We start from the raw sequence: 26,134 nt of genomic DNA, 5'->3' as shown, positions 1-26,134 counted from the left end.
TGCTGATTCCGAATCTAGCATTGGATTTGTCAGATTGGCTCTAGTTTTTGAGATAAAGTGAACTTAAATTTCAATGGCAATACCGTAAGCAGCGTACAAATCACAATGAAACTGTGCATTATTAATAAATACAGTACATCATCGGCAAAGATATTTCAGTGATTTTAAAGTCATTTTGGGGGGTGTTGACTCCAAATATAGCATTGGTTTTGCCGAATTGGCTCTAGTTTTTGAGATAATGCATACTCTCAACAGTGTGATTTGTATGCTGCTTATGTATCACCATTGAAATTTAATTTTCACTTTACCTCAAAACTAGAGCCAATATGACAAAACCAATGCCAGATTTAGAATCAGCAACCCAGATATTATACCCTAAAAACATTAAAAATTTCTTGAAGAACGTGGAAATTTTTTTTAGCAATGTAATGTAACAGCTATGCTTGATACACTCGCTCACCCATACTGAGATGGGATGAGAATTATCTGATGAGGCAAAAAAGTAACCTCTGTGTTTTAGGAGTTTCTTTTTTTAATGAACAATGATGGCTGAATGTCACACTTCTTGTTCTCAGTCTGCACATGCAATAGGCATCAATGTTTATGGCAGACAATAATATTTGCATTGTTTGAGCAAATTAATATTCGCGTACCAGATGTTTGTAAACTGTTTAGAAAAAATTTAAGGGATTATTAGTACCCATCAAAACGAACAATAATTACAATGAATCGATCACTCAGAATGTCAGAAAAGCAAAACATAAAAAAACACATCCAACAAGCACAAATCCTCACTTCTGACACCCTGCTGTACCGGAGAAGCAGCACTGGTTAATGATTGACAGCTAGAGAGCTGTCGTTATCTATATATATAAAATTGATTTTCTGTGTGTGTGTGTGTGTGTGTGTATGTTCTCTATACAAATCTACAATTTTAGATCGATCATCGCCAAATTTTGCATATATACCAAATGGGACCCGACTTGAACGATAGGCTACTTTAAAATTTCGTCAGCCCAGGACAAATGCCCCAAATGGGCAAAAAACTGTCCGGCAACAATGGTTTTTGGGCCTCAACAATCACTTTCCGAACGTTTACTTTGGTTACCGTGGTTCCCTAGCAATGCGTTTCAGACGTGTATATGCCTTTACAACGGTTTGTCACCTCTTTAATCCTGTTAGTATATGTATAATAGTTTATGCCTTTATAATGGTTTGCCACATTTTCAATATACTCTCAGTAATGAGGCTTTTCGAATAGACGTCATAATCATCATCAGCATCGCTTTGATGGTCAGGGAAAGGGTGATCCTCATAGAAATCAGTGATAAAATTGCCGATTTAACTGCATAAATACGGAAATTTAGTGGGGGGGGGGGGGTTCCTGCCACATCAATAATTTTAAAAATTAAATTGAATTCTCGATTTTTGAAATATTGAATTCGCTTGGAGATACAAAGCCCAGAAAATTAAGTATGAAGTAATTAGTCAGATCTACTTTTGAGTTGGATATCCATGCAATAACATTGATTTCAACTTTTTATTTATATCTTCTCAAGCATGAAAATTAATGTCTCCGTATTGTCTTTTGATATTTATTTGCATAAATTCATATAGTTTAGGATGTTTTTAAAATTAGTTATGGGCCCCGTAAAGTGCATCGAAGAAATTTTACAGCTTTAATTAAGCATTTTTGGAAGCTGAAATAGGCAGAGATGGATAACTTGAAGATCAGGGGGAGGGAATCGAAATACCTAGCACCCATCAAAAAAAAAGGGGGAGAGGACTATTCATTTCTATGTTTCTTTAAATTTAGATTTGTTTATTTCATGAGTCGCCAGGGGCGCCGGAAGTGTTTCGAACCTGTGGGTGCCCGTCTAGAGATTCATGTAGGAAATTTCGATTTTGAATCAATTCTGTGGGTGCTCGGACCCGCTCTACAAATTTCCGTGGGAGCACCCACAGCACCCCCGGCTCCGACGCCACTGTGAGTCGTGCAGGACGTCGCCATATTGGTTATCTTTAGACACTGTTTGCATGTCCCTCAAAGAAAGAGGGAGATATCACGTGGTTCATAAAGCCTCATTGAAGAAAACCCGGGCAGCGCCGGGTATTATAGCTAGTAGCATATAAAATTTGCATATGGTGAATGCATCATATGAAAATTCTATAGTGAGAAGAAGCAGCATCGACAATGCAGCTGATTGACTGATCAAGGTTGAAGTAATCTTGATTCTTTAAAAGTCCCCAATGCTTCAGATTATTACTGTGATAAAAACGTCCAAAACTATGGTGGATTACATATACAAAAAATTAACAGATGTGCATTTAATGTATAGTCACTCATGTGATAACAGACTTGAAACACAAAGATTGTACCTGGAGAGAGATTTCGAAGGTGTTATATTTCACGGCATTCTACCTTCACCAATGTGGATAGAAGACTGCAGGAAACAGACTCGTTTGCTATCACAACGAGAGATACCAGACGTCCGCGAAATGTGCAGATGCTGGAAATGGATGAGCATGTCTTGGAGAGATTCGCAGCAATGCCTACCACAAGTGCACGAGCTGTGGCATCCGAACTGGGTATTTATCACAATACAGTGTGGGATGTCGTAAATAAGTCATGCATGCATCCCTTTCACATGTACAATGTCCAGTGTTTACATGCAGTAGACTAGCCTTGCCATCTACGGTTTATCAGGTGGATGTTCCAAATGTGCAGTTTCTATTAGTGTTATTCACTGATTAATCATTTTTTGGTTTCCCAATTGGGAAAAGCTTAGACAAATTTTGCCCACTACTCTAACACCAAGTAGAGTAACACGAGTTGTGGGTCATGTAAATATGAAGAAATATTATTCTGTGGAAATTTCCCAGAGTTTGCGACAGCATTGGGAACGAAAGGCATAGTATCTGTTACCATTTCGCTGAATCCCTGTACGTGGGAAATTATAGTAAACTGCAACCGATAAAGGCCATATCTAAATATTTGAGGCTGCTTCTGTCTGTGATACCCTTTTTAAGAAAAGGAGCAGAGGAGGTCTCCCAGGGATATGGCCAGGAACTCAACATGAAGTTATTGAAAAATAACACATGAGAGTTCAACTTAGAGCAGAGAGTTGATACTCACCATGAGTTCAGGTGTTTTAGTATAATTAAGAAAATTTATCAAGTTGTAAATGTTGGTTGCATTACTACTTCACTTAGATAATCACCAAAGTAGTTCCTTCTCGGGATAGAGAAGGCGGGACATCATCCCACATAGTGGAGTGAAGTTTAGTCTTCCTCTCCACACAGGACACATAGGTGAATATGCATAGCCACAGTTGTGTGTAGGTGTTTTGCTAGGTTGCATGACCAATGATGATCTGTATAACCTGTCGAATTTGTTTTCTGTTCAGTGTGAGATAAGTTTTTTGGCAGTATTCGGTTGGGTTCTCAAGGCCAGCTTGGCCTGTCTGTCTGCAGTCCTGCCTCGAGTTCCATTGCCGATAATGTTTATTTTCTATCCATTGTTTGACAGCGCCTTTTATGATGAATATATTTCGGAACTGGTTAGAAAAGTTCAGGTCCAGATAGCTTCAGGTTCGCTGCCTCTGGCTATCTGGTCTGCAAGTTAATTTTCCTGGAAATTGACATGTTCAGGAACCCAGTAAAAGTTGATGATGTTGCCTAAAGCTGCCAAGTCATTCAGCATGTCAGTGCAGTATTTGATGCACAGTTGAAACTTGTCAAGAGCCATTAGTGCTGCTTGGCTGTCAGAGAAGATAACAATTTGCTTGCCATGATATCCTTTAGAAATCAGGCTTTCAGCCAGTATGGCTATTGTTAAATACTTCAGCTTGGAAAACTAGTAGATTTGCCAAGATACAAATGCATCTTATGGTAGTCATGATCCACTCCAGAGATGTGGAAAATTGCTCCAGCCCCAGTTTCGTTAATCCTGGAGCCATCAGTGTAACATTCAATAACTCCTGTTGAGATGTTATCAATTATGTTAGCAACTTCATTTCTCCTGAGTATGTGGATAGTGTAGTTTTAGTAAAATTTTTTGTTTTGGAGCAGGAGTCTTTTGGCATTAGTAGAGAAGGGATTCTACTTTTCCCAGTAGACAGCTGTCAAAGTGGTTCTTAAAAGAAGGTTTGTATCCTATATAAGGTCAGTTGCACCAAGTACCATTTCTTTCCAGCCTGTACATGGTTTTGAAAACTTCTCCTTGTTGATACCATCTTAGAGGTGGTAGCTTAAGAGTAGTTTCAAGGGCTATGGAGGGAGAACTGGATAAAGCACATGTGATAAGAATGCATGCTATTCTTTTCACTTTTTGTAGGACGGTTTCATAAGAGGTCTATTCACTGATGAAACTACGTTTATCTGAGAAGGAATTTTAAACACTCACGACAAACGAGTTCGGGCTGAAAGCAATACCCACGCCACTGTCTCTCATAAAATGCCAGTAGAGATTTATCGTGAACGTCTGGGCAGGTATTCTTTGGCGATTGGATGGTGGGGAACCTTACCTGTTACCAGAACATCTGACTGGTGCAACATAGTGTCTAAATTGAGGAAGTGCTTCCAGCAATGTTGCAGGCCTGTCTCGCTCCATGCAGAGGAACTTGTAGTTTTCGTATGATGGAGTCCCAGTCTCTCCAAAGCAGAATGTTTTTAATTGTTCTGCAACAAGCTCTTGGGGCTGACTGGAAATGTTCTATGGTAAAAAGCCTCATAATAGCATTTTCTACACTTTTTCCTAAAATTCTTCCAGATTGTTCTGCTTTGTACATCACAGATTTCGGCATATTCTGCTTTGGGGGCTCAGCACTCTTTATTTCAGCTGCTGGATATGTCCTGAATGCTAGATATTGGTGAACCTGTGGTGTGTGTCCTCCTAGCTCATCGGACCTAAATCAGCTGCTGGATTTCTTCTTATGGGGGGGGGGGGGTAGTGCACCACACCTGTATACTCTGCAGAAGATCTCATCCTAAGAACCTTCATTGCACCAGACAAAATCAATACAATGCCAGGAGTCAACAAGAGAGAGTGCCCCAGTCTTTCATTTGCCAATCTGAACTGTGCAACAACACCTTTGGACATCACCTTTGAGTTTTTCGTTGATCTGCACGTGATTATGCAACTTGTGATTTCTCATTACGCCCCCTTTTTTTCTCCCACTCTTGAAACATGGACAATTTATTAAATTCTGACACTGAGTGGATTTTGAGATCTTGAGTGGATTGGGATGAGATTCCATTGTAAATATTGTTTGTCTTGATATGGGCACCATCGCCCCCTCCAATTTTTTCTAAACAGTTTACGAACACTCTGTATACCACTTCTATCATAAACTATGTAGCTTCAAAATTTTGACTCATTCTTTGAGTTGCAACTTCTGATGGAGTTGCATTTGCTTTCCATGTATAGGTATTAACAAGACCATATCAAATATGTATTTATTTAATTCTTTTTTTAGATTTTTCTATCGCCGTGAACGGGGATAAAAGTTCCAGAGAAGATCGAACCACTTCTCGTAAAGATCACTCAAGATCTAGCTTCAGGAGAGAAAGTCCCGATTTCAGAAGAGACAGGTGCAGCCCAGACTCCAGATGGGACCGATCTGGTCCTTCCGGGACCAATAATTCTGAATACAAATCCAGAAGAGACAGCTACAATCAAGGCTTAAGAAGGGACAGAGACAACCAAGGTTCCAAATGGGACAGATCGGGTTTGGGTTACAAAAGGGACAGAACCAGTCCAGATTTCAGAAGGAGGACCAGTCCTGATTTTAGAAGACCCAGAGACAGCCCTGATAGAGCAGGCCCCAGTTCTAGAAGTGCTTATAGAGAAAGATCGCCAGATTTACGCTGGAGAGGCCAATCCCGTTCCAACAGGTAGTTAGCACCATTCATTTTTCTCCTTGCTAAATATTTATTCAATTTTTTTTTTTTTTTTTGTTTATTATTTTTCTTTGATCAAATGTTCAATAATATCACATCGCTGTTTCCCCACAACATTTCCCCCCCAATTCTGGGGATTTCAATCGTTGTTTTTCCCCAAGCTTGAAACAAAACTTGCACCAGAGATGCACAACCTTATCAGTCCATGAGCCAGATATGTGCTATTTCTGCCCCTTATGGGTAAAAAAACTGGAATATATCGTGTGACCATATGACCCAGACTTTACGGGTTTTCAATTTTCTCTTTTATTTGAATGACATGCTTTCTTTGGCAGCAAAATGCTTTGCCGCCTCACAACAAACTGCAGATTTTTCGAGTCTGGGAATTTACATCCATGAAAGTCTATATAATAAAAGGTATTCCATTTTTCTTTTTCTCCATTGAAGGTATGGTTTTGAATCAGATATGCGACATTTCGATGATAGAAGTGAAAGAAACGAAATCATAGATGCTATTGTGAATTTGAAGAAGCAAGATGATATTGAAGCAAAAATATGTTTGCTGGAAAGATTGGTGAGTGGATCAGTATATATAATATAGCATCATCGGCTAGTGTAAAACATTTAGAGAAATCCCTAATGTAGGGATTACCTACTCCTGTAGAATAGATAGGATATACAATGTGTAAATGCTAACAGTGGTTTGAAAAATCAGCACATTGAATTGATCTGGTTCTTGTTCAAATGTTAGATGTCATTTCAATGTACTGATGCACTCCTGGTTCTCATTTATTATCCAAAATTAGCAAACAAAAGAAAATAAGCATAAACCTTTTTCAACCTCAAATGTTTCATTCACCAACAATAGTTATCTCATAACATTTGACAAAACTAGTTTTCTAGTACAACCACAATTCATATTAAGTTCAAATAATTGGGCAACTTAAGCAGAACGTTCTCACCCAAGAGAGTTGCAGCTTGTCTAAATGATTAGAATAGTCCACAAACCGCGCAAACCCTGAGGGAAGTACATGAAACCCTGAATAACCTTTGTGGTTCTAGACTGGTCCACATCAGTTAAATTCACACTATTGCGTCATTGCACACAGTATATAGAATGAAGAACTCTCACCAAGCACAAGTCGTATTAGCCAAGGTGATTGAGGACGTGACCGGAACATATAAGGCAGCTGATAGTAAGAGTAATTCCATCACAACAGCCAGGTTTGTACATGAAGTTCATAGACCTACGTTCGAGAAGTTTGAATTTTCTCCGATTTCTAAAATAAACCAAATTTTGTTTATAGACATCTTAATCCTGAACTTGCCAGAATGTGATATGTGCTGGCAGTCTGCCTACAGTATCATTCAGCAGGCAATCAGTTGTTTTTTCATCTGTGTCATGTTTGTGAGTAAAGAAGAGCAACATAGTGTTCTAAAGTGTCAGAAGGAGTTTGCAAAGTGCATTGGCAAACAGAGACAGCATACAGTGAACATGCACTGTCATTGACTCATGTGCTGGACTGGCACAAGCGTGTCCATTGTGTATTCACTTTCCTGTAGTGGAGTTTCTCTGTGTAATGATGGTACAAATGTGAAACCAAAACTCTCTCCCATCTTGTTGATGTCCCTTATGGTATGTCGTCTGTTTTGAGCGGATTATCTGATTGACTAACTTCTTGCACCAAATTGTTCATGATGACAGAGTGACTGGGTCACATATCATCATTCACATCGTTTGCGAGAACGTTTATGCCAGTCCCACACAATTCAATAACAGTGCATGCTCTCCATACACTGCCTTTGTTCCCTGATGCTAATCTTCTAAATCCAACTCCTGCCGTTAAAAAAGAACAACACAGCGTTGCTCTTCTTTACTCTCAAATATCCCATGGATGCAGATGAAAAACAACTGATTGCCTGCCAGACGATACTGTTGGCCGACCACAATCACATATCACATGCTTGGGAATGACTACTTAGGCAAGTCTTATCCTCAGTAGGAGTTGCCTTCCTTACCTTTGCTCTATCTCTTTGCAAAAATGTTGCCACACTCATACAAAAATAAACCAAATTATAACCACTGTTCCATTTTCATTTGATTCACCCTTATATAAAGAACAAATCAAATTTGATTTGAAAGCAAAAAATCCAATGTACTGTGTAAATTATTTTAATTCATTGATACATGTTTCCATTGCAGTCTGCTATGCCAATAGAAACAGTACAAGAAGCACAAGTGGCCATGCACGTAATAAAAATCCTCCAAGATTGCGTGATCTACTACAAGTTGAGGCGTTTGCCAAAGGAATTGCAGGCCGTGAGTATTGTCCTGAGAGGTCGTAACTTTTACATGGTTGTAAGGCATTGATCTGTCAAGTCTGAAAAATATTTTCCCTCGCAAAATGGTTGATGTTGCGAATGTTAGTTATTCTATAGCTATATGTTTTTTTTTTCTTCAGGTTGTGGCGCATCAATTGATTCAAGAAAAGCCAACTATGGGCCCGAGACCTCGCGACATTCCATCGGCTGCCATGTCTTCTGGGGGTCTCATCAACCCGGGAAGTCAATTCAACAGCACTGAAATTTATCCTCCAGGTCTGAACTATAGTTTTAACAACCCTGCGATGTTAAACAGTGGAAGAGTCTATTCTCCTAGTCTTATCGGTGGTTATGCTGCCTCAGGTGGCCCGGAAATTTCTTATCCCAATGCTTACGATGGCTTGGGAAGTTCTGTTGCAACAGTCAGACCCGGTGCCCTTCAGAATTTCAATGACTACAGAGTCTCTGACCTGAGAAACATTCTCGATAACATAAGGAACCTACAGTCGGCGGAAAGACATTCTTCTGTAAATATTCCCACCATGAACCCTTCATGCCCCGCCTCCTTGAATGCATTCAATGGCAGTCCGTTTCAGAGTCCAAGACCTTTGGCGAGTTCTTCGTTTCATGATCCGCCCTATTTGTACAGACATCAATGATCACGCAACCTGTGGTTTTGCGTTTCTGTGGCATCGTTCATGTGAATATCATCTATGGTGTAAATCAAACGTTATCATTAAACATGTTTATTTGCCAGAATATTTTTGTGTTTAGTCATGCAAAGCTTTGAGAATCAGTTTCTAATGAACAAAATTAACTTTGCAACTTTATCCGTTGCATCTCTGGATTCATAACATTTAAAATCATGCAGACAACAAATGGATAACAAGAAAACAAACTTTCCTACCAAGATGACATTTTCTGTGATAAGGAAAATTAATTGATGTATTTATTATCACAGCATAATTTCTTCAAATGACCAAAACCGTGCCGTAGAATTCAGTCCCACATTTCTCTCAACAAATCAGGAGACACCAGTGATCTCACAAGGTGTCTCCGTTACAGAGCTTTCTGATGGCTCTTTCTGTAGCATCAGAGAATGACCATCATTATCACATCATATCTGATGGCCAGATAGCTTTTGTGTTATATCTCGGAAAGCAGTCACCAGGCACAAGTAACGCAGTGATAAATTACCATGGCTGCTGAAGAGGATTTCCCAATCCAACCAGTTGTGAAGGAGTTGTCAGCAATGGACCATAGCTACCAGTTCTTTGGGAACAGGACCACACTGCAGGTGGTCTTTTGGTGAGAGTTCTTCGATAGCACTTCAAAGAAATTTCGTAGAGAACATTAGATTTAATTCTGTATAAAAGTCTGGACCAGCCAAGACAATGTCAATAAATTTACGTTAAATAATTAATTCATTGTATGGGATATTTGTTCAGGCCAATGGTAAAATGGGATTTAGGTATGGGGGAGATAGACTTGAAAGTCTGGGGGAGGGGGAAAGGCAGCACGATGATGTCAATTCATATATACCCATGCATTAGTTCAGTTGGCTCGCCTTTGACACTGTTCCCCCCATGGATTTAGGCTAAGCTATTTATGAAACTACTTTACTAAACTATGAATGAGAGACACCACATGTCGCTTACATCGAAATGCTATCAACACAGACAATATTTATACAGTAATAACCTGTTTAAATCTCGATACAAGTACCGTTTTTCTCATGTTGAGAAACACATCATAGCAAATATTTGACTGAAGTGTGCATATTTTTGAGATTAACATAAAAGAATAACTCAATGTTGCCATTCAAATCAATTTATTTGAGACTGATCAGCTACAATTGCTGAACACACAATTACTCTGCCCAAGGCCGTAGCGAGGGGGGGGGGTCTGGTCCCCCCTTAAAATGTGAGAAAATGACTGAAAAAAGAGAGGAAAAAGATGGCCAAATCTATTGTTCTATCACTTTGGTCCCCCTCCCCCCCGAACGAAATTTCTGGCTACGAGTCTGTTCTGGCCAAACACAATCACTGGCCAACAGCAGACAACCAGAAAAGGTAAATAATCATACCTTTAAACTATTTTTTTCGAACATTTGAACTAGAGGTCTATAGGTTATGTTACAACTTGCGTGATCTTTGAATGAAATCCTTCTTTATTGATCAACTATACACAATCGGGCAAAATCAACGCATTTATTTTTAAAAGCGGGAAAAGTATTAAATAAAAACACTTCTTAGAAACACAACTTTTGATAAAACTCGTATATTAAACTTATATATATAAGACGATTTTCTTGCAATTGAAATTAGATATTTCGCCCAATGATGAGTTAATGCTTTTCATTGGCTTGATCCTCCTCTTCTTCGCTCGAATCACCTGCAACTGAAATTTTTGTTTCGTTAGTTCAGTGAAGATAAATTACATTCTAAGAAAAATACATAACAAGCAATCTAATCACATATATGTTTTTCTTTGGAAAAATTAAAGTTTCAAGCCATGTTTTGTTTTTACATTCTTAGAGTATAGCAGGGGTGACATTCTTAAAGGTGTAGCAGCAAGAAAATTCTCTTACAATGGCACAAAGAATGTTGTAGTTCGCTCAGCATTTGACCGTTTGTCTTGTTTGAATAACGAGGATGTGATCGGATCATCGCTCTCAATATCATTCGTCTCGTTGACTGTTCTTCCTCTGTCAAAGGCAATGAGATACTCTTGTCCTCCTAAGAACATACATACAACATGAATTTCACCTAATGCTACTAAACAAAACGGGGGGGGGGGGGCTGGATAGACAAGCTCATGTGGCGCATAATACACCATAGCAAATTGTGTCTAATCTCTAACCGTTTTAGAGTTATGGTGAAAAGAAATGCATCAAGTCTGAAACAAACCAGAATTTGTGAAGTTTCTGAAAGAACTGTGTGCAAACTAAGCACATACTTTGAAAGAGCAGAAGAAATCCTATAAGGTGACATCATATAACATGAGGATATCTCGATTTAAGGGCGAGCTACAAGTGCTGAAAGATTGGCAAAGTGTGAAATCGAATTGTCACCAAAATCTATAATTACCGCAGATTTCAGTAATGTATTGCAAACGAAAGGCTAAATTTCTCCTGAACTAGAACACTGATATGATTCATTGTACACTCTTTCGAAAGCTGGTCAAATGCTCAAGTTTTGGTAAATTTGACCTACCATAGCTAAAAAGGGTGTTTGCGGAATTGGTGGTCACAGGTTTTGGCGACAATTCAATATTTTGCACTTTTTCAATCTCACAGCACTTTAGTTTGCCACTACATCCAGATATCCTTATGAAAATGGTGCCACCTTTTAGGAATTTTCTACTTTCAACAAATGCTGCTGTGGTGGTCATAGTGACAGACTCTCATCACAAGGACCCAGGTTCAAACTCCACCGGCGCCACAGTGGTAGTCAGCTAAAGTTGGCTTTCTGGGATTCCCCCAACTTGAAGATGCAAATGTGAGCCAATATCCCCCATTGAAAAGTCGCCACAGAGAGCAACTGGCCTAGAACGGTATAAATATTCAATCATTACACTTCACTAACAATTTGAAATGTGGTAGCACTGAAAAAATCAGCCACTACACTAGATATGCACTTAGACTATTAGGTACACACACTTTGTTCCAGACTCTGCTGCGAAGCTGGGCTGGAAGAGATCTCGGCAGCAGGATAAGTCCAGTGTGGCAGTATAGATATAACTATAGATCTTGCATTCAGAGTTGTTTTTTGCTTCCTAACCATGTCATGAATGGTATGAAGGAATGTGTCGCCAAGTTATGGATACCATGGTCTTGTTATTGAACTTGTAACATTAATTGATTGAAAAAGTATCATACCTCACTAGAGTTTTCTCCCTCATCATCTGCATCTGTGTCACTTCTCGCATCATGCCATTTATTGGATATGATGCTATTGGAGAGCTTCAGGCGTTTACGACCTATGTGTATATAATAGCAGTTAATTATGAATATCCTACAGAACATTTCAAAACTTTGTGTGAAAACTTTGAATGGAAATTCAAAACAATATTATAAGCAGTACAAATAACGGACATAAGCACAGACCTTCAGGTATCTGTACCACATTCGGAAACCAATGACGGTACTTTTCAAACGTGAAATACACGCATACACAATAATGGTATCATAAATAAGTTTAAGCTAAGCATGTGCAGACACACGCACAACACATTACAGCCTATGCCGATTCGTTAGAAATTCCCCCAGAGAAATGTTTATGAGTTGCCATATAGTTTAGTAGTAGTAATATAGTCACATAGAAGATGACTGAAAATGGCTCTGTTCACCAACGTTTTGATCGAGACGACTGTTATGGCAAAAGGTAGATGAAACTATTTGAAAGTGCCACATAGCAATATACATTCGAAGGTGTTCATGGGCATGCATTTGCTGCTTGTTTTTGAAAATGTTAATTACTTGATTTTCGCCAGTAACATTGGCAATATCGATTCTTGCCAGGAGGTGCATCTGAAAGGTGATATGTGTTTTGAAACACCATGGCTTTGAGGCTAGTGGTTATCAAACTTTCTTCACCAACTGCAGCTCCCTTCACTTAATGATAGTTTATCTGCCACTACCCAGAATATTTTGAATAGAATTACTTCAAAGCACTGAACAGACTAAAAATTTGCTACCCCCGATTCCTGACAAAAATTGGCAATACCCCTGGGACCAGACATAACAGGACTGGACAGCGCTATTCCCTGACGTTAAATATTCTAACCAGGTATGTAATTGTTTCAACCACACAAAAATTTGCCAGATTGTTGGCCGTACAAAATACTGATTCAAGCATGTATTATTTCAAGTTACATGCCTGACTACTACTTTACAGTACGCCAACTCCTGTCATATCGCCATACAGCAATTTCTAAACAATGGAGGTGGGTGGGAAATGAAGGCACCACCTAGTGTTGGTGGCCCCAGGATCGTAGGCAATGAACTTGTTTTGCATGTTCCCAGGAATCGAACCCCTGGACCCTGACTGTAACCTTCATGGTGGAAGACTAACAAAACCAACAGAGAACAGTGGTATAATGTCTCGAAATACTGAATAGAAAGTGGCACAGACTTGATAACATATATGCTTCAATCGCAATTTTAAAAAAAAAATGTTTTGTACATACCTAATGCCGTTCTGGTATTCTTTCTCTTTAGAGCCTGGAAAGATTGATAAGGAATAAATAAAAACAACGATAATTTCATTTACCGTTCGATTCGTAATGATAGTTATATATGTGGTTTTCTTCGATCAAGAAAAATCTTGCACTAACCTTCTTTCGAATAGAAGACACTGTAATATTTCTCAGCTTTGAAAGCACCACAATCTCCTGAAGATAAATGGATTTGAAGAAACTCATTCACGGGTTGGTTTTTTTTAATAGTGACAACAGTGCTGTGTAAATGCCCCGCAACAAGGCCAAACAATACCATTGGCCGTGCTGCCAGTTACTTATCCACTCTTGTGTATGCATAGAGGGGGGAATTGACTTCACCTCACTCCATGCTTCGTGCAAAGATGTTATTTATGGTTTTATCGCCCATTTAAACTTGTTGCATTGTGTGTGAGCTACAACCTCACCTATAAATAGACTTTCTCACAGAGGCACACGTATGGTTTCGCTGCGTGTGGGCTACACAAATTTTGCCGCCCTTCTCCCATTCTTAATCTTCTTGGTCACACACTCATTCCTCGAATTCGCCCCCCGCCCATGGTATAATCCTACTCCCCCAGTAAATACACCTTTGTATCTCTAGGTCGCTTGGTTAAAACCATGCTCATACACTCTCAAGGTAATTTTTTTTGACCTGGTCCCTTACCCTCTGGGTCACTCTTCTGATCCACTCTAGATCCTTCTTTTAATCAATCACTGACCCGATTCTTGCTCTTTAGATTACCGTTTTGGTCATTCACAAGCTTCCAAATGCACTGAGTCACTCGTTTTTTCACTCACTGACCCGCTCAATAGTCCTTCGCTCACTAAGCAGATTTATAGTTTTACTAACTGGACTGTACAAATTTCGCTGCCCTTCTATTCTACTAATTTTCTTGACCATTTATTCCTCAAATTTGCCACCCTGGGCTAAACCCTGCCCCTTATAAAAAATACGCCTCTGCATACACACATTGATGGCAAATACAGGGCTATTGTAAATGAGCAGTACAGTCCCAATTATTTTGAAATAGAAGCAGCATAGCCAGATAGAAATCTAATGTGTGATAGTTATACAGCACGTTGTGACATCCTAACACAAAACATGCATTCGCTCTAACAATATAAGTACGTTAGGGCCAGGGTCTAGGTCAATTCGTTGCGCTCAACTTGTCGCATCACAATTTGTCGCAGCGTTAATTCGTTGTGATACAAACTTGTCGCGGTAAAAATTATTCACAGACTCGTTTTGTCGTGGTACAAATTGTACCGCGATGTAAATTCGTCGTGAAAAATTTTAATTGCTTTAAAATTCTAATGTTTGTTGCGATCTTATAAAAAGGGTATTTACTTTAGGGGTAAAAAATGAAACTAATTTTTTTTGCTCATTTATTGGAAATGTTCCTCCTCCCCATCTCTATTTTAATTTTTAACAAATGAAGAAAGTATGAATTGAAGTCATCGAGGGACGTTGGAGCGTACACCAAGATAACTTGTGATTCAATAAATTTTGAACCGCATTTCCCGCTTTCTTTCGGGTTTTCTATTTCTCGCAGTAAGGGGCATTGGGAAGCATGCCAAGATTAAAAATTGGGATGAAATCAATTTCGAAAATTTAATTTCCACCATATAAGCAAGAAATGGATTTCCATTTCTTTTCCATTTCTTGCAGCGAGGGGCGTCGGGGTGCACATCAAGATAATAAATTGCGATCAATTTCCATATAGGCCCTATAGCTATTGAATATATCAATGCCGAGGAAACAATGCATCTTTGAGGAATTTTTTATCGACAATGTATCTAAGTTTTAAGTATAACAGCTGCGAAAAATCATATTTTTAATTTTTTTGCAACGGAATGTACATTTCAAATCACCTTGTATTTATTACGCCGAAATAATATTCAAACATTCCGGCCATAGGTGCCAGAACCTGGGGGCTGATGCCATTCGAGGCCCCTCCACTCCAATAACTCATGAATATACAATGCAATGCACCACTCCACCTCCTGCATATGGGTTTGAGTCCCTTATATACGGAATAAATGGCAATTTTCAGCCCCCTCAATGTTTTCTTCATGCAGAGCCTTTGACTGGCCAAGGGTGACAGAAGTGTTTGGAACTTGTGGGTTCTTGACTTGATCTTTAAGTAGGAAATTTTGATTTCTGAATCAATTCTCTGGGTGTTCATACCTATTCCATGCAGTGCCGTGGGCACCCACAACATCCCTGTCTCTGACAGCAGTTGCAAATATCAATCGATTTTTGACATTATTGTTTTGTTTTTTTCAACTCTAAAGTAACAACTCTCAAGTAAAAAGAATGAAATCAGACTTTTAATTAGCCCATCGTATGTAACTTCATGTACATGACACTCATACGGCTCTAGTCAACGATTAATAAAAATTTCTTACAAGTTTACAGTTAAAGAGAGGCTTCGCTGTTATTTGGGGAATATCATAAACATCGAAATTTTTCCACATAATATTGAAATATTGTCATAGCAAAAATCAATTATTTAACACATGGAATTTTTTTTAAATAATAATTTTCAAATATAATTAAATTTTTATATACAGTTTTGATCTGGTAATTACAATAACTAAATACTGTAGTAGAATATTGATATCAATTGAAATTTTAATTTCGATGACCTTTTCACAATCACAAAAAATGATTATTTTTATATAGTAAACTGCGTGAACACTTTTGTTTATGTTTCTTATTTCACGTATAAGACAAGACCTACAGACAAGATTGCGTGGAACATGTACAGTGAAGAATCGACTTTTCCATGAACTGATTTTGCGATAAACTGACGTCACGACGAATTGACATTGCCACAAAATTATATCGTGTCAAATTGGAGTACATGGAAATTTGTACAGCGGCGAATTTGTACTACGATGAGCTAAGTACAACAAGTTGAGTGCGACAAATTGACCGGCTAAGTTAGGGCCACACACATACACTCAGCGTTGCAACACAGATTCAGGCATGTATCGATTCGTTACAAATTCTGCAGAGGAACGTGTTCAATGTTCATGTATAGTTATGCAGTAGTCATGTAACACAAACAGGATTCCACGACTCTTGCAGATAAGTCTCTCTTGCTCTTGATCGCCTAGCAGTATTGCGTCATAATTGTCATCAAATGTGCTGAACTTGCAGGGAGACCCAGCTCATTGCTTATTCAGGAGACTCTCAATACTCCTGATGCAACAGATCTTATGAAATACTACCACTACTTTACCGCTCACCAAATCAGAACATATCGCCATATAGCAATTTACTACCGATCAAGTTAGATTAGAAATCTTTCAGAGAAAGTCATGATATACTCACATACTTGTCTTGAGCACGGAGGGGACCTTGTGAGGGCACATTGAGAAAGTGGTCACTGCACCATGGCCCTCACAAGGAGTCTGCCCAGGACTATTTTTTATCATATATATATATATATATTTTTTTTTTTTTCACACTAATTCACTTGGGGGGCTGTCAAAGATCCCGCCCTAGGAGCCTAGCTAATACTACTAAACCACAAATGCACCTCGTCCATATTCCTCTGCAGAACATCTGACGTTTAGTTTGTTTCTGTGTAATGCTTGTTATGTGTAGTGCTGCCATCTGCCACCAGTTTTTCTAACTATGCATGAAGTGTAATGATTGAATAATTTATCGTTGTAGGCCTGTTGCTCTCTGTCGCGAGACTTTTTAATGGGGAGATCAGTTCGTATTTTACCTCGAAGTTGGAAACCACAGTTAACCAACTTCAGCCGACCACTGCTGCAGTGACGGTGGGGTTTGAACCCGGATCCTCGCGATGCGAGTCTGTCACTATGACCACTCAACCACCACAGCGGCCCTAGGAGCCTAGCTGCAAGATGTAGAGGAATTGCACCAGACGTCCAGTGAGGAAACTTATCCATGTCCTTCCCCTGGATTAAACCCAGGGACCTGGCAGTAGCCTTCATAATGGTAGATGAGCATCTTACCACTTTTAGGAAATGCGAATTTGTCATAACCCCGTAAAACTTTGAACAAAGTGTGTCAAGTAGCTAAATGATTACCACTATTAAAAAAAACCACCCATTATACCAGTTCCATTTTTTGTGTGTGTGCAAAAAACGGGTCAGGTCGTGGTATCGAATGACAGAAATCAATCGCCACAAACCTCTCTTTCATCATCTGATTCGAGGCTACTGCTTGAAGAAGAGCTTTCGTAATCACCGTTAGAATCTTCTTCAAGCAATCGACATGTACAGCTACCGGTAATGACGTGCTCTGTCTCGAACAGTTTCATTGACATGCTATGAGGAAAGTATAAGCATGTGTTATTATTCTGGATGCATAATAATTGCATATATAATTGATCTGATTTTTCATAAAAGATCAATAATCAGAGGATCAAAATGACAGAGATGATCGAAAATTATAATTCCTGTTACTAACATAATAATTTACATGAATATAAACTTTTGTTTAATGGTATAAATTACATTGGATGAAATGTGTTTTTGATAGACTAACCTGTCATCGATGGGAAATGTTTGTTGTCAACTCGGTCTACAGTTTCTGTCAAACGATTCCGTTATCCGAAACACAAAACCACTGAAAAATGAATCTATCAGAAATAATCCCATCCCTTTTTATAAGTGTACTCCGATGCAAGCAAATTCTTGCTTAAATTTCAAGCGTGTTTCGATTTGAAACAATACTCGGCCTTGACTGCCGAAACGGCCGTGATCATGTCATGCCATCCTTTCCCCCTTTTTCAGTAATTTTCTCATATTTGAGGGCATAGGCGGAAATAGACTTGGAAGTCTGGGGGCACGATGATGATGATGATGATGTCAATTCATATATACATTAGATCAGTCGACTTCACCTTTGACGCTGGGGGGCCCCCCCCCCCGTATCTCCGCCCATGGAGGGGCGACCCCAAGTCCCTCCCCTTGCATTGTAAGTACTGTATTAGCTTTTCAGTAAGATCTTCAACGTGTGGCCCGCGGACCACATTTGGCCCTCGGGGATTTTTGTCGTAGCTCACCGATCATTTTCAGAAAATGGTTGAAAATATTCAAAGAAAAAATTATTTATTTCAGAAAATTAAAGAAATAATTTCGGAATCTCTCTTTCTCTCAATAAAAAAACATAATTCCTGAATACTGCAGTATTTCTTCCATAACATGTAATTTCGGAATTTATGAAAGAAATAATTCTGGAAAAAAATGAAAAATAATTCTAGAATAAATTAAAAAAATATTTCTATAATTTATTTAAGAAATAATTCCAGAGCAAATCGATGAAAATGAAGAACTAATGAAATAAATAATTCCAGATTTGATGAGAATTCAGAATAATTTTTGAAGTCAATTTTCGTATAAGTGAAAAAAAAACAACTTATAAAAATCAATGAAAGAAATATTTTCGTAATTTCTGATAGAAATTATTTCACAATCAATAATTGCATAATTATTGAAAGAAATTATTTCAAGATCCCTAATGCACAGGGAGAAGGAAAGTAATATTCCAGAATAACCTAAGTAAGTAATTACAATATCATTTTACGTGATTTCAGATTGAAATTAATCTCAGAATTAATTAATTTTATCAGTAATTAATGAAAAATGTTTTTTTCAGGATTAGTCAAAAATTATTTCATAACTAATCAAAATTGAAAAAATAATAATTTCAGCATAAATAAAAGTCTTCAATTATTTTTCCCCCTCTTTAACTCGGAGCTCTGTTGATCCCTTCTATTAAGATGGCACTAATAAATTACATAAGTTGGTGGCTCACGGGATTCATGGGAAGTTTAAATTTTTCCCGCCGTGTATGAAAGTTGACTCCCCCCTGCATTATAGTATTTTACTTTTTCTCAAGAATCTTCCCGTGTACATAATGGTTAACGTATCGTAATGGTTAACGTATTTTTTTTTTTTAATCTTAGGCTTGGTTAGAAAACTATATGAAACTATCTCAAACTATTCAGTTTGAACAATATGGACAGATAAGCTATTCAGGACCGGATTAACCATTAAGCAAAATAAGCACGTGCTTAGGGCATCAGTTCAAAAGGGGCACCACAAAAATATATCAAATGGTGTTTTTTTTAAATGTACAAATTTCTCCAACATCGATCATCCTATAAAAGATCTTAAAATTTTAAGAACACTTGATTGTACAGTTGAAGATCATTATCACAAAAGGATGGCACAAAAGATGAGAAACTAATTGCAAATTAAAAAAATATTGCAAATTAGACTTCACATTATTGCTGTGTTTTTCGATTAGCTTTTTTCACAATTTTCATAAACTACGCCCAGGGCTGTCTTAACATTATCATACGCCCACATACAAAGCGATTTTTCTGAGAGAGGCACTACTACCTACCTAAAAATTCATACCTACCTATTTGCATATTTACTCTTGAAAATCGGAACCAGATCTAATTGTCACTTGACACCCCAGATGAGCCCACATGCAGTAAACCAAGTTCTACAGAATAAGGACATGATTTTTGTGGGTCATTAGTAGATCAATTGTGTTGTTTGATCTATAGAAGTAAAAGAAATGCTACCAGGTGTAAATTACAAATTTGAGAATGTATCTAAAAGAGAAAAAAAACCCAATATAAAACTGTGATTCGTCCGAAATAAGATACCTACTGGCAGAGCCGCAACTGGATACTTGGTTGACCAGGGCAACTACTCATTTAGGCACCCCCTCGTAATGCTGAAGGATAGGTTAAATGGTTAAATTTCCGCCCCCTTTTGTGATGCGCCCGGGGTAATAGACCCACCTGCTCCCCCCCCCCCTACTAGTTGCGCCCCTGCCTATTGGTAATATTATGGCCATTCTAAGATTCAAGGGGTTTCTCCTTGGAGTGTTGTTACAGCAGCCTTTATCTCATTAACCGTTCGTCGTAGTGATATTGGTAAATACTCAAAATGTAACCAGAAATCACCCTGTACGAGTTTTGAGGATGAAAATACAGTGTACACAAAGTAAAAAACGTAAATTTTTATACGAACCCCCCCCCCCCCCCCATCCTCTAACTTCCAATTAGACAGTTGTTGCTCTTTCTCTTCTGAGCCCAACAAACAAATTACATGTTTTTAACTGCATTATTCCCCGAGATATTTAAATTCAAAAATCGGAGACCAGTCCAGGCTTAGGAGGATTTCGCGACCCAATGCAAAAAAAAATTTTCGGCCCCTCTAAAAAACATTTTATGTAGTTGCCCCCCGACTTACAAACTTTCGAGTTACGAACATAAATCTTGAAGGGGAAATTATTTTTTCACAAAGAAACGTATTCTATTACACTCATTCTTTTTTAATTTTTTCGCGTTGATAGTGTGGATCGTAATCAAACACGATCCATTGAGAGGGAATGTAATTTAAATTAATTTCACAAAATTCATCAATTATTAATAATAATTAGCGCGTGGTCCACCTGCTGACACTTCATCGTGGATCGAATCATATTGAACAGACATAAATTTTTGTCATACTTTTAAAGCGCTTCATCATCTCTTTATCAAATATACGTTGCCATTCGATAACTGATCATTTGTTTTTAACTTTTATTGCTGTTTTTGTTTAATTAATGTAAATTAATAAAAGCAAAGGAATCAAGTACTGGAATTCCATCACCCCCCACAACAGTGGGGCTGACAGGAAGGATCGCCTTAAGAGTAGGCTGACCATATATCCTAGAGAGAAATACGGGAAATTGGAATTCCAAATACGGGAAAATACTGGACATCGCCAATTATCGCCAAGAACAACACCAATAGTGTAAAAAGTTGTCAAATATAGCTGAAATTAAGAAAAATCGCAGTGGCCGGAAACGAAGCGTTGCTGCAAATTGCAGTGGATTAAAATGAATTCCACGAAATAAAACGTTCAACAAGACAAATGTGGGAGATTAATGTTCTTATATTTATAGCTGTAAATATCATAATCTAGATTATGAGATGAAAAATAATTTCAATCTTTGACTTCAATAAAGAATAAAAATCCAAGTAGGCGTCATGTAAAAAACGGGGAAAACCGGGACAATTTTGAAAAAAAGTCGGGACGGCCAGAAAAAGAAAGAAAAGCGGGTCTGTCCACGACCTCCTATATAACTTAGGTTATCTAGGTGGTCGTGGTCTGTCTCGGGAAATACGGAACGTATGGTCACCTACTTAAGAGCATCAAAATTCTCGAAAAATTCAACTGCGTCTCCTTTTTCTAAGGCATCTCGTCTCTTGAGGCCCTTCGGGCACGGCGGCATGCATTAAGACAACACTGCCTAAGGTTCGCACTAGGTGTCCTCTTTTTTCAGTTTTGAATCTGGTTAGCCTATATCTGACCACAATCCGTATTTTCACTTATTTGTTCGATTATCCATATTGTCCGAGTTTTTTTGTGGAAAGAAATAATTATTTTTCTACGTAAAATCGATTATTATTATTATTTGATCGACAAATGCCCGAATTTTGTTACCGAAATTTTCGTCTCAAAAAAATTTTTATGCTAAAAAATAACATAGAACTCTTTCTCCCTCTTTTTTTTCATCATCACATTTGTTGCCTGAAATTTCGAGATTAGATGGCAGCACCAACGGTATTTAAAAAAACCAAACAGTATTTTAAATCATGACTCATAATCTCTGTCGTCTACTTCTCTCCAGGTTCCTTGTTTTGGGCGTCTCCTTGTGTCCTGAAAAAATTACTGAACTGGCAGTTTGAACTTCCAGTTCTGTTTGTGAGTTTAGCTTGTAGGGAACCGAACAAACTGACTTCTTGTCTGTCGTCTGCTCATTGAGAGGTGCTTTGTTTTGGCCGTTTCCTTACGCTCAAATAAAATAACCGGACTTTCAGTTTGAATTTCCAGTTCAGTTTATGAGCTTTGTTTATAAGGAACTGAGCGGAATAAAGAATATAGTTTTTTATTCTGAACTTCATCATCACCACATGAGTCACTTTTAAATTTGAGATATGTATTTTCTAAAAATATATATTTTCTAAAAATGTAATAATTTTTAATTTTAAAAGAAAATTTCAGTGTTTTAAAGATCAAAATATTAGCACCCTGATAGGATTAGTGCAATGCTGACCATATAGAGTCCAAATATTTTGGGCCATGTTTTCGGTTACTTTTGGCTGGAGATTTTTTTTAAGAATCTGGCAACTCTGAGATAGGTGTACTAAATTAGCCAATGCGTCAGTATTCGAAGATTTATAAAAGAAAGAATTCCCTTACAAACTGTTCTGGTTACGATTCTTGGCAGGAACATTCCGCCGGAAATAAAGTTATGGTTCTTGATATTTCGGCCACGTAAATTTATTGAGCGTCCTAATCAATGCCTTCGGTGCTGGAGCTTCTTTCACCGCTCAAAGTTTTGTAGAGTATCATCTCAGATCTGCAAACGATGCGGCCAAAATCATAACCACGAAACCTGCCAAAACCCTATCTCCTGCATTAACTGTAAGGCTTCCACTCATCTTGCCTCTGACCGTCAGTGCCCTGCTTATGTCTTGGAGTCAAAAGCATATCACTATAAAGCCGATCATCATGTTCCAATAAACATCGCTCGAGAAAGATGTAAAATGAATTCCTCTTCATATGCTGCTCGGACCAGCATTTCCATGTCATCTGACTTCAGTGCTCTCAAGGCCGAGATCAGTTCCCTGGTCCAAGCGGAAGTATCGGCCATTAAAGAAATTGTACTTAAAGATCTGAAAATAAGTCTTCAGGAATCGCTGAATGACTCTATTAGAGCGCTTATTCCTGAAATAGTCAATTCGGTTAACCTAGCTGTACATAAGGTGAATATAATACCGTCACTTAATTCGAATGTGAATATGGACACTTCTGGTCCTTCGACTGCTATTTTCAATCAACCTTTGCCCCCTGAGCATAATGACGACAGTGACTTTTCTCAAGATCCTGAATCGAATATTTTCTACACGTCTCCTGCGGAAAGGGTTAAACAAAGACGATTAGCTAAGAGACTGAAAAATGACTCAGCCTCAAATGTGAAAACCTAGTTTTCACTTAATTTCGTTTTTTGTCTCCCCCCCCCCTTTTTTTTCCCCCCTTCTCGCTTAAAGTTTGTTCCTCGCTTGATCTTTTTTCCTTTCTCTCTGTTATCGAGTTTGATAATGGTTTTTCTTTACCTCATTTAGAGCTGACAAGAGTTCAGTATTCTTATTGTTGTGATCAAATCGAGTTTGGTTTGGTTTTTTTTTCTTTTTTTTTTTTTTTTTCCCCCTCCCTTTCCTATTGTGTTTTTCTCGCTTGATATTTCCTTTTTCTTTCTCAAAAAATAAGTGTTTTTTATTTTTTTGTGTTTTTTTTATTTTTATTTTTTCTGTGAATTTGATGCTTTTTCCCTATATTCAGTTCAATATATTTTTCTAGTTAATCCTTTCCAAAAAAAAAAAAACTATGAATAATATGAATTTTAGAATTCTTCAATGGAATGTCCGAGGCATCAAGTCCAAATCATCCTTTATCAGAAATTTTTGTTTAAACTATGATATGTTATGTTTACAGGAGACTTTTCTGGAACCGAAGGACCATTTTTTTCTTGCCGGTTTTCAGATATTTAGAAATGATCGACTTCTCCCAGGTGGTGGTTTAGTGACCGCGGTGAATTCATCTCTTTCCTCATCTTTGATATGGAAAATTTCCGACCCCTTTTTTGAAATTATGATTGTTCAAGTCTTTCTAAATAATTTTTCTATGTATGTTGTTAATTTTTATCGTCCTCCAGGTGTTTTCAATATCGCGGCTATTGACAATATTTTCTCATACATCTCTGGGAATTTCATCATAATCGGAGATTCCAACAGTCATCATCCAAACTGGGGAGGACATATTGTATCTCCTGCAGGTACTATGTTATTTAATTGGTATCTTAATCATAACCTTTGTCTAGTTCCTCCATTTTGCCCCACCTTTTATAGCAAAGACTCACAATCTTATATCGACTTATGTTTCTGTAGTCCAGGTCTTTATAGATATATTATCTGGACTCCCTGTGAATCCTTATTCAATAGTGATCATTTGCCAATTAAAATTTCCGTCTCTTTGAATAAACAATTCATATCTCAGGAATTCCGTTTCATTAAATGGTCAGCGGTAATGGCAGGTCTCTCTGCCATCCCCGCTACTAACGATTTCGACAATATCTACAATTATGTTGTTTCCATTGTTAACTCAGCTAGGTACTCTGTGTACCGGAAGAAACAACCTTGGCTTAAGTTGGATAAAGAAGGGCGTATTGCTCTTATCGAAAAAAAACGGGCTTTCCGCTTATTTCGCCGTGTGCCCTCTCAGGACAACTGGTTTAAATATAAAAAATTAGCTTCTGTTTTTCGTCGCCACCTTCGCATTCTACGGTTGAAGACTCTGGCTCAAGAACTTCATCCTTTTACGCAGCCCTCAGCTCTTTTTTCTGTCTTGCGTAGACACCGTTATATCGTGGCGAAAACTTGGGATGATTCCAGGCATATTTTCAAGATTGCTAATAATAGTTATGTCGATCCTCTCGTACAGATCCAACTTTTAAAATTTAACCATTTCTCTTCACCTGGCCGATCTCACACCGTTACTTTTTATGGTCCTCCTCGTGAGTTCCAGGCTCAGATGGATGCACCGTTCACTCCCACGGAAATTCGTAGAGCCATTTCTTCTGGTCGCTCAACGACCCCTGGTCCAGATGGTGTTCCATTGAAGGTATATAAACTCCTTCCAAATAAGGGGATTGAATTTCTGAATGCATTTAATACCCTTTGGTCTTCATCGCTGGTGCCGCCGACTTTTAAAGAAGGACGTATTATTTTTATTCCCAAGTCAGGAAAACCAACAAATGATCCGAAGAACTTTCGTCCTCTGACCCTTATAAACACTATTAGCAAAATCTTTGAGCGAATCATTCTTTTTAGGATCACCTGGATTGCATTACGATTTGAGCTCTTTCCAAAAAACTTTTATGGTTTTCGACCAAAAACTGGTGCTGAGGTTTGCATGAAAGATATGGTGTTCTCCATTTCATATGCCCTCCAAAGGGGCTATACTAGCTACATTATTGCTCTAGATTTGAGAGCTGCTTATGATTCTGTGAGACATGATTTGCTCATTGTCAAATTAGCCCGCTTGGGCTTTCATGGTAAATTTTTAACTTGGCTCTTTAATTATCTCTCGAACCGTAAACATGTCATTCATTGGAGGGGTTCCAGATCTGGTGCTTTTGCTCCCAATTGCGGTCTTTTACAGGGTTCCACCCTCTCCCCTGTACTTTTCACTCTGTTCACACTAGATATAACCTCATATATTAATTCTGACATTAATTTTTTTATGTATGCTGATGATATTTTTCTTCAGATGAATGCGTTAGATGGGAAGTATGCTGAGTCTAGATTGATGAACACCCTGCCTAACATTCTCAGATGGGCTGAAAATAGTGGTTTGTGCATCTCTCTATCCAAATCTCGTTTTTCTATTTTTTCACGGAGACGTCCTCCATACTTTCCTTCTTTCAGCATTAATGGCGAATCCATTCCGTTTGATCCGTATTTGAAAGTTCTAGGTGTTCATCTGGATTGTACTCTCACCTGGAAAAAACAATTATCATCTCTGCGTTCTAAGGGCACTCTATCTTTAAACATTTGTCGCTCCATCTCTCACTCCT

The 26,134-nt window shown here is 38.2% G+C and overlaps 2 protein-coding genes across 3 annotated transcripts in view; one reads left to right on the top strand and one right to left on the bottom strand.

Moving 5' to 3' along the window:
* The window catches only part of LOC149067729 (uncharacterized), a 121,458-nt gene extending 112,476 nt beyond the window's left edge, over positions 1 to 8,982 (top strand). Inside the window, exons 11-14 of the mRNA XM_089252066.1 lie at positions 5,478 to 5,895; positions 6,349 to 6,475; positions 8,105 to 8,221; positions 8,364 to 8,982. Coding sequence (XP_089108192.1) covers positions 5,478 to 5,895; positions 6,349 to 6,475; positions 8,105 to 8,221; positions 8,364 to 8,882 — 1,181 coding nt within the window. The 3' untranslated portion in view covers positions 8,883 to 8,982. The remainder of the gene's footprint in view (positions 1 to 5,477; positions 5,896 to 6,348; positions 6,476 to 8,104; positions 8,222 to 8,363) is intronic.
* A 1,390-nt stretch (positions 8,983 to 10,372) lies between these two features.
* Positions 10,373 to 18,171, bottom strand: LOC149067728 (uncharacterized). Of its 2 annotated transcripts, XM_089252246.1 has the most exons (7): positions 17,972 to 18,171; positions 17,616 to 17,751; positions 13,561 to 13,617; positions 13,414 to 13,447; positions 12,104 to 12,204; positions 10,814 to 10,961; positions 10,373 to 10,623 (listed from the first exon to the last, which is right to left on the bottom strand). In XM_089252246.1, the coding sequence occupies exons 2-7, from the start codon at positions 17,748 to 17,750 to the stop codon at positions 10,571 to 10,573; spliced, it is 528 nt and encodes a 175-aa protein (XP_089108372.1). In that variant the 5' UTR covers position 17,751; positions 17,972 to 18,171; the 3' UTR covers positions 10,373 to 10,570. The 2 variants fall into 2 exon arrangements, with proteins under 2 accessions (XP_089108372.1, XP_089108373.1); XM_089252247.1 differs by lacking the exon at positions 13,561 to 13,617 and having other exon boundaries at positions 10,509 to 10,623; positions 17,972 to 18,109.
* Between the last annotated feature and the right edge of the window lie 7,963 nt (positions 18,172 to 26,134).

Source organism: Pholcus phalangioides, unplaced genomic scaffold, assembly GCF_987345545.1.
Source record: "Pholcus phalangioides strain wild (caught in Gottingen) unplaced genomic scaffold, Ppha-v1.0 ptg000028l_1, whole genome shotgun sequence".
Lineage (NCBI taxonomy): Eukaryota > Metazoa > Arthropoda > Arachnida > Araneae > Pholcidae > Pholcus > Pholcus phalangioides.
This window is presented reverse-complemented; position numbering and strand designations above follow the sequence as displayed.

Coding starts and splice junctions, on each gene's coding strand:
- LOC149067728 (XM_089252246.1), bottom strand. CDS start 17,750: ATGTCAATGAAACTGTTCGAGACAGAGCACGTCATTACCGGTAGCTGT. Junction 13,618..17,615: donor AATCAGATGATGAAAGAGAG/GTTTGTGGCGAT, acceptor ATTTATCTTCAG/GAGATTGTGGTGCTTTCAAA. Junction 12,205..13,413: donor GAATACCAGAACGGCATTAG/GTATGTACAAAA, acceptor ATATACACATAG/GTCGTAAACGCCTGAAGCTC.